Here is a 9,601-nt window from a genome sequence, read left to right on the forward strand (position 1 = left end):
ACATGTTCCCTTATGAAATTGTACCTGATACTGATGTCTCTAAACATTAAATGTTGCACTGAATTTCCTGTCATTGCAATAGCACTTTGATTATCATAATATATAAGAATAGTTGAATAGTCTAACCCATAATCCAGTAACTGATTCTTTATCCATAGAATATAAGCACAACAACTTCCTGCAGCAATATATTCAGCTTCTGCAGTTGATGTGGAAATTGACTTTTGTTTCTTTTTATAGGAAGAAACCAATCTGCCACCCAGAAATTGGCAGCTTCCAGAAGTGCTTTTCCTGTGCATCCTTCAAAATCAGCATCTGAATATCCAGTTAGCTTAAAATTTGAATCTCTAGGATACCATAATCCCAGATTCATAGTGCCTTTGAGATATTTAAAAATTCTTTTCATAATTTATAGATGAGGTTCCCTTCGATCAGCTTAGAATTTTGCACATAGACAGGTAGCATACATGATATCAGGTCTACTAGGAGATAAATATAGGAGTGAGCCAATCATACCTCTGTAATTAGTTATATCTACTGAAGAACCAGTATTTAAATCTAACTTGGTTGCAGTGGCCATGGGAGTTGATGCAGTTGAGAAATCCCGCATTCCAAATCATTTGAGCAAATTCCTGCTGGTGTATTTGGATTGATTTATGAAGATTCCTTCATCAGTGTGTTTTACTTGTAGCCCCAGAAAATAACTCAGTTCTCCCGTTATAATCATTTGATATCTAGATTGCATTAGCTTTGCAAATATCTCACAGAGTTTATCATTAGTAGATCCAAAAATGATATCATCAACATATATACGTACTAATAGCAAGTCTTTTCCATGGTATATATAAAAGAGAAATTTTTGTCAATTATACCTCCTGTGAAACCACTTTCTAATGGAAATAGAGCAAGTATTTCATACCAGGCCCTTGGAGCTTGCTTCAGTCCATAGAGTGCTTTATCCAGTAAGTAGACATGATCTGGATACTTTGGATCAATGAACCCTGGAGGCTGTTCAACATAAACTGCCTCTTCAAGTTCTCCATTTAGAAATGCACTCTTTACATCCATTTGAGTAAAGTTTGCGAGGACTAAATCTAGTCGAGCGCAACTACCCTAGGAATCCCGGGAAATCGTCGCAAGGCCAGTACCCCTGACCATACTTTTATGGTTCAGTGCATATGAGTAAACTGTTGTTTTATTTTTGAACAAACGTTTTAAGTTACTTATCCCCTGTAGTTATAATGAATTGTTTTAAATCTATTTTGGGGAAAAATAATTTCGAAAAGGTACCTATCTCCAAATGAAATGAATTGTGAAACAATTTTATGTGTGTTGTTAAATGAACGATTTTAAACTGAGATAGGTACAAGTGATTTGGAAACTGGATAAAATCGATCAGATATTGGATACATAGGGGCTAGAGTGGCCTAATGAGATTGCGTAAGCGGTTAACTCGGTTGTGCACACTACATAACTGATTAGTCCAGTAGGTCAGAGACCTAGCTAGTCTCTGAGTTCCGGAACAGGTTTATGGGATGGCAGATGGAGCCTTCTGGTGTTCATATCCTGATCAGCTGTCTTCATATATCCACTTCATATCTAATTTGGTTTTGTGATTCCCGTAACGAAGCAAGTGATTTATACAGTTAGTTTATAAATGTGAATAACATGCTAAAATTGGACTCTGGTGTTTACACAGCACACAACTACGTTATTTTATTAAGAGCATGCTAGTCAATGATATCCAATTTTAAATGTTGTTATCTTGACAGATATTTGAAATGATTCACATGTTATTGCTTTTATATTGTTCAATAGTTCTATTCCTATAACTACTTAAATTAACTATTTTTACTCTGCTATTCATATGTTGGTACTGTTGAGAGATTATATGCTCACCCTTGCAACCTGTTTTATATGTATCATAGATGCTTAGACGATCTATCAGACCTGGTCAGAACAGAGTTTTAGCCCCTTCCGATCACAGCTCCCCTGAGTTAGTTTGTATCAGACCATGTGCAGTCTGACGAGTTGCTGAATGAGTTAGTGTGTCAGACTTTTTAATAAATGGTTGTGTAATAGTGAGTAGCTTAAATCATACTTGAACCTGGATCGGATCTTGGTTTTGGAGTCATGTTAGTGTAATAATAATAATTTCATAGTTTATAATTATGGTTTGTTATATTTGGTGACATTAACTCATGGCCTCGGGGTTGAGGCCGTCACAATAGAGACCTAAGTAGTTCATTTTCTTCTCTTGCAGGTGCTCGGAATTTACCAAAATAGCTATTGATTTATAGACTGTGGTCCCTCAGAATTATTCTGATGCATCTAGTGCTAAAGCCGATATTTCCTCTGCAGGTATGAACTCTGATATTTTCCTTCAATCCACTAACGTACATTCTTCTACCATTTCTACTCTCCCTGTTTCTACTGGAAAAGAAGTTGCAGAATAGTCAATTCCTCAAGTAATTCTACTAGTATTTAATCCAATTCCTGAGGCTCCCACTTATTCCACTAGAACTGGGGTCTTGGAGATATATACTAATGCTCACATTCCAATGCTCATCATTTCGGAGGTAATTGAGGTTAATCTTACTGATGGTGCTGAACTGAATGTTTTTAAGGCTTTTGGTTCTTATACAACTTCTCTTGAAGATCCAAACTTAAACTCCGATGTTGAAGGTGAAGTAGCACAGAAGTTTAAAGAGCTCATTGCTGTTGATGAAACTTCTACTCATTCTAGTGAGGATGATGATAATGATGAAAATGACATTGATCCATTTAAGATCAATATTGCTTTGGACCTTGATGAGGATCTTGATGAAGTCATCTTTCCAGATGACATGCTAGAAATTGAGAAAAAGAAGAAAATAAATGAGAGAGTTGCTGCAATGTCCCAACTCCATCTAGGGGAAGAATGGATTTTTAAGTGGAATCATCAAATTATACTATCATTAATAATCATGCTTCACATCATTTGTAGACAGCTGAGAGACAAATATCTTAACTCATCTCAAAGCATCTACCCTTATGGTAAAGCCCATGCACTCTACTCAAGTCAAGGCTCAAGCTCAGATAGATGAACACAAGGATGCTAAGATTTCTAGTCAACTTGATGAGGCTTAGGAGTCCCTAGAGCTGATAGACTCTCGGTTGCTTGGTGATGATGCCAAAAAGAAGGAAATTACGTCTAAATTTAAATACAAGCAGCTTAAGTCAAATACAAATGACATGGATGTTGCTCCTGATGGAGGTAATAAGGGAGGAAAATCACCTAGAAGTCATAAGGTTGGAGGTGATATTATTGGATCTAGTGGTGTCTCAAAACCGACTAACCAATCAAGAGGAAAAAGTAGTGGAAGAGGAAGAAAGCAAATTTTAGAGACAGTGCACTCAAGGGAGTCTACTACTACTGTGACAACTACTGAAAGATAAACAATGATAGTCACAGATGCTGATGATGACCAAGCTGAAAGGGTAGTGGGAGCTAGTGCTGAAGCAATTCAATTTTTGCAAACTCTGAAGGTGAAAGGAAGGAAAACAACTATGTACTACAAAGATCCTAAAATTTGAACTTTTGATTCTGAGTTAAGTAAGAGGATGTTTGAAAGAGAGAATCCTGGAATTGACCTTGAGCAAGTCAGAGTAATAGAGGAACAATTTGCTTTGTTGAAGTCTTAATCAACAAACACTGATGATGCATCTTTAATTGAGGATGTTTCAAGAAGACAGAGGACTTAGAGGCCCAATGAACAATCCTTAAAGATCAAGGATATCATTACTATTGTAAATGCTCAAAGATCTAACACTAGGTCTCAAGCTATTTTAACTATTGAGATGAGGTATAAGGGGAAGGAGAAAGTTGGAGAAGAATCAACATTTACAAAATCTCAAATATTGATAGATCCAATCTATGTAGTAGGTCAAGCCCATGATGATGTTGATGAAGATAAAATTCCTGAAGAAGAAGCCAATTAGGTTCACAAAAGAAGGAAAGTCATTCCTGATCTGATTGGCTAAAAAGCTAAAAATCACTTCAACCACTTACTCTGCTCAAGTTAAAGAAATAAATTCTGATACTCATCCAGTCTCAACCAATGATACTACTCATGTTGAAGATAGTACTGTTCAAAGAATAAAAGTTGATCATTCAATTCCAGATGAAGATATAAACTCGGATGAAGAAGAACATTGTTCTAAAACTTCTCCATATCCTAATAACTCTCATATTTTACTAGCTGAGAAGAAGAAGCTATCTTGTAAATAGTTTTTATTCATTAATATAAAGATTGTTCTTCATCTTTGAGTTTCAATTTCAAATTGATTGTTATATAATGTATAACCCCTTTCTACAGTATTACTTAAGGCCTAACAGTTTTAATTTGTCAAATATTTCTTTACCAAGACTAAGCATACACTGATTGACTTGGTAATATAAAATGATGTTGAGGCAATTTTTATTTATTCAGCTTTTCTAAGATCCTTGCTTACAATTACATAGGTGCGGAAGAAGATACTTTTGATAAAGATGAAGTTGCTATAATATACGGATACACATTAATCTCTCATTCCTTTTAAGAGTGGAAGTTGTAGTTAGATACTTGTACAAGTGTTTCTCAAGGACAAATGATTAAAAGAGTAGACTTTGGTATTTCATTGTAACATGTTGATATTTAAAAATTGTTTAAATATTATATTTTATTATAAGATGTTGAGATTTGGAATTAATTTGAGTTATAAAGAAGTACTACGAGTTTCTATCGTATAATTATTTTAATTTGGATTGGTCATGAACTATTAATTATTTCACTTACGAATAGTTTTACAAATATTATAAAAAATTGTGAAAAAATTATTAAATTGAGATGTTTTTAAAAATTGTACAATAGACTTTTTTTTAAAAAGGCGTTCTACTTGCATAGAGTTTTTGAAGGAGTTATGCATGATATTATTTTTAATTTAAGTAAAATATGTATCGTGTTATTGTAGTGGTTCACTTAGGTAGCAGTTACTTGCATAGCACATCTTGAAGTGCTATATAAGCAATGAACTTGAAACAAATATAAAAGTGCTTTGTATCTGAAATGCACTTGCATATCACTGGTTTACATAGCACTTGAAAGTGCTATGCAAACTAAAAAATAATCCCTATGCAAGTTAAATTATGTAGTATTGTTATTTTTGGTGTATTGTTAATAAATTCCATTTGTTTTCATTTAAAAAATATATTTCACGCATTTTTTATTTTGTGATTGTTTGTTTGTTGTATAATCTCAATTGATAGAATTTATATTTTATGAATGATTGTCCGCTAGTCAATACTTTTGATCCTTTAAAAGAAAAAATAATCAAAATCAGGAATGTAATCGAAATAAATAGGATTGATGAATTTTTTAATTTAAAAAAATGATTTTTTGCAAAAGGAACACTTACATCTGAAAATGAGGTAAGTAGAAAAATCTGATTCGGATCCATTCCAATGATTGATGAATTTTTCATTTAAGAAAATGATATTTCTCAAAAGAAACACTTACATCTGGAAAATGAGATAAGTAGAAAAAATCTAATTCAGATCCATTCCAATTCAAATTTATGCATAATTAATTTTTTCTTAACATATGGATTGAGAACTTGAGGCCGAAAAATTTGAATACAATCGGTCGAACAAACGCCCTCTTTTAATTTTAAATATTAAATGTACATTAAGACATTTTTTAAGATTTCCCTAACAAAAGAATTGTTTTTTGTCGATGTTTTTTATCGTAGGTAACCCGCAGCCGCTACCCTTCGGGTGCGCATTGGATAAACCCTACGGGCTCACGCAATAGCCTGCAAAACACGTGAACCAAGGTAAACCACATTTAAGTGACAGGCTCTGACTCAGGAGGCATAATTATAAACTCTCCTCCCGTGGGATTCGAACCTTTGACCAGGAGGATAGTTATCCACTCTTTAACCAACTGAGCCAACCCTTACGGGCTTGTTGGTATTTTTACCGTGTATGTAGGTTGAGTTTAATTCTTGTACACCACTTTAATATATTTTTGCATCGTTGATTAAAAATTCATACTTTTTTATGGATTTGTTAGGTCTATAATTAGATAAGATTATATATTATATTTGATTGCTTATATGTTGTATTCCATTGTAATTATTGTAATTAATAAAATCGGAAGAAAAAACATCTTAACATAAGCGACTAAGGTAAAACTTTATTTATCATATTTGTAACACTTCTTGCGCTTTAGCTTCAAGCATGTTTCACTGAGTATTACACAATATTATTGTTTAAAAGCGCTTGATGCACGGAGATGGCGATCTCAGACGTCATGGGCTTCTCATAAACACGATCCATACCAGCTTGCATAAAGTCTTCATTAATGTAGTCGAGATCACAGTCAATGCCAACAATCATTAACTTCACTCCCATTGCTCGCAGTGCTCTAGTAGCCTAAAATAAAATGATGTATCTTTAGAATCATGATGATAACAATCAAACACTATATGGAATACTTTAATATAATATGTATAAATATAAATAAAATAACCTGAACACCATTCATCTCCGGCATTATGATATCCATAAATATAACGTCAAATTTTTGCCCAGAACGGATGAGATCCACAGCTTGCCTTCCACTTTCAACAGAAGAGGTTTCAAATCCATGTCTTCTTAGGAAAGCACAATGAACAATCCTACAAACTCCATCATCATCAACTACAAGAGCAGATAATTTACTCTTGTTGGAGCTTTTAACTTTCTTAGCCATATTTCCTTGCCCTATCCTTAAAAAATCAATCAAAATTTATTTTACTTTCACCAAATATTAGGTTTTATCTATTAATGAAAATACAAAACTTTGAAAATATGTTTAATAGCATGTTATCTCCATACAACAATTTTTCTCCAAATATTGATAAAAGGGGAACACCTTCACAAACACACACTCACACACACATACACACACGCACAATTTTAAAAATAAAAATTACAATATTATTATGCATAATAGAAGATCATAAAATAAACAATAAAACTATTTTAACGATTATTAGATAATAATTGAATACAACAATCCTACATAATATTGGGTATTAGTTTTTTTTTTGCCACATAAATAAGCATATGTATATTACCTTTTACACCACCCTTGGAAATTGATTTGGTGAATCATGACTATAACAATTGAGGCATGACCCTATAAATAAGGTTATAGATAGTCTTAGAGATATTTCGAGATAAGAATCAATTATGGATGTAGATGGAGTATTGATCTATTGATATTTCAGATTGAACGGTTTTATAAATGAAACGTATATTTTAAATTTTGTAGGATACACAATGATGTTATATATATATTTAATTCGATATATTAAAGCCATTTTAACTTATTTTAATAGTTGCGAATACTTCTATTTTGAGGGTGAATTTAGAGTAGAATAAAATGTAAATCTTTCTATATATATATTAGTGTTAGTTTTACAATAAAATAATAATTCTACTTATGAATTTCCATGTACTTTAGCCTATATACAATCAAATAGTAAACATAATTTATAGCATAATAGACACTAATAGTCTCCCTATAAGTTTTACCATGTATGGATGCTTTTAACTTAGTCAAATTTGAAGTAAAGAAAATACATGGACCTACAAGCTAAAAGACTGAATCATTATAGAATAGTGACTATTAGGGTTCACATGAATTCATAATGTTTAGAAATGTTAGTGAAATTTGGTACGCCCCAAAACCCACACTTTCGCGGATTCAGACTGTCACGGTACCATACTTCATAAACCTGCATATTACATTCAATAACTCATAACAACAATACTCGTGTACTACCACTCCACATATCTCAAAATTGGTTTCAAATATTCTTTATTAAAGTACATAAATATAGTTATTATAAACCAAAACTTCAACTACTGATCTTGCAATGTCATTATTCTATCAAAAGTAGGTTGATACACATACATTTCGTAGAGTGAATCTAAATATTGTCACTTCGGATTGGCCCTTCCATTTCCCTTGGCTCGACAGACCAAGAAGCATTTCTTCTTCATGTTTAACACAAGGTCAGACATCTCTTACATAGCAGTTGGATATTGTTATGTCCAATAGAGTGATTGGATGTAAATTTGCCAAGGAATTATGGGACATTTTGGAAGTGAAGTGTCAAGACGTAACTACTATTAAGAATAACTAGAAAATAATACTCACACACGAGTATTAGCACTTTTACTCAAAAGATGATGAGTCACTAAATGAGATCTATGACAGGTTCCATAAATTGTTGAATGATCTGGCACTTGTGGACAAAAAGTATGATCTAGAAGATTTAAATTTGAAGTTTCTTTTTACACTCTCTGAAAAGTGGTATTTGAAGGTCACGTCCAGAAGAGACAACTATGATCTTGAAGATATATCTCTGGATGAGATCTTTAGAATGTTGAAGACTCATGAACTGGAGATGGAGCAAAGGAACAAGAGAAAGGGGTCTATATCTAGACAAGTTGCACTGAAGGCTAAAAAGAAGCCAAAGGAAAGGTCTGTGGGAAAGAGTCATTCAAGAGGAAAGGCTATGGTTGCAAAGTCTGATACTGAGTCATCAAATATTGATGATGACTAAAACTCGGATATCTCTATAGATTGTTAAAGTGATCATTATGATGATGATCTTGAATATGGTTTCTTTGATGGTGAAAAAGTGGATGGTTTACAAGAATTTCAAGAAAGAAAAGAGGTTTTCCAGGAGAGGCTCTAGTTCTTCAAACTCTGATAAGAAGAACTATAGGAAACATGATGAAAAGGAGTCCAAGTCTGGGAAAATTGACAATTCCAAGATAAAGTGTTACAATTATGATGGGGTTGGACACTTTGCAGCTGATTGCAGGAAGCCAAAATATGAAAAGAAGCAAACCTTAATCACAAAGAAGTAGAACTGAGATGATACTTCAGAAGTTGATTAAACTTTGGTAGTAACAATCATCTTGTTGTCTCTTGCAGGAAGAATTAGGGGATAAATATGACTATTATGAACTGAAACCCTCTTCGAATAAAACTAAAATCATTTTTACATGTGTATCTCCTGATATTAAGAATGTTAACATAAACCCTAATATGAAAATGATTGTTGCAAATTTTTATAAACTTAATATGGCTAAAGGATCCAATCAAGTCTGGGTCCTTAAAAATTCTAACTAATGGCTTGTCTAATTGCAAGGCAACATGAAAAATACTCTAGTCTTGGACAATGGATGCCTAGGACATATAACTGGAAATAAAGCCCTGCTATCAGAGTTTAAGGAGAATGTTGGCCCAAGTGTTTCTTATGGAGATGACAGCTTAGGAAAAACTTTGGGATATGGCAAGATTAAACTTAGGATTGTCATAATTAAAGATGTAGCTCTAGTTGCAGGACTCAAGCATAATCTGATGAGTGTGAGTCAAATCTATGACAGAGGTTACCATGTGGATTTTTATGATGTGCATTGTGAAATTTTCAATAATTCAAGTGGTGATGTTGCAATTATTGGTTACAGACGTGGTAACTTATATGAAGTCGGGGTTTCCCCAAATGCTGATGGTTTTAC

The 9,601-nt window shown here is 33.2% G+C and overlaps 1 protein-coding gene across 1 annotated transcript; it reads right to left on the minus strand.

The window, feature by feature from the left end:
* Positions 1 to 6,248: 6,248 nt before the first annotated feature.
* Positions 6,249 to 7,161, minus strand: LOC141695242 (two-component response regulator 24-like). The gene is made up of 3 exons (XM_074499495.1): positions 7,141 to 7,161; positions 6,552 to 6,789; positions 6,249 to 6,454 (listed from the first exon to the last, which is right to left on the minus strand). The coding sequence occupies exons 2-3, from the start codon at positions 6,771 to 6,773 to the stop codon at positions 6,275 to 6,277; spliced, it is 402 nt and encodes a 133-aa protein (XP_074355596.1). The 5' UTR covers positions 6,774 to 6,789; positions 7,141 to 7,161; the 3' UTR covers positions 6,249 to 6,274.
* Between the last annotated feature and the right edge of the window lie 2,440 nt (positions 7,162 to 9,601).

Source organism: Apium graveolens, chromosome 11, assembly GCF_009905375.1.
Source record: "Apium graveolens cultivar Ventura chromosome 11, ASM990537v1, whole genome shotgun sequence".
NCBI lineage: Eukaryota > Viridiplantae > Streptophyta > Magnoliopsida > Apiales > Apiaceae > Apium > Apium graveolens.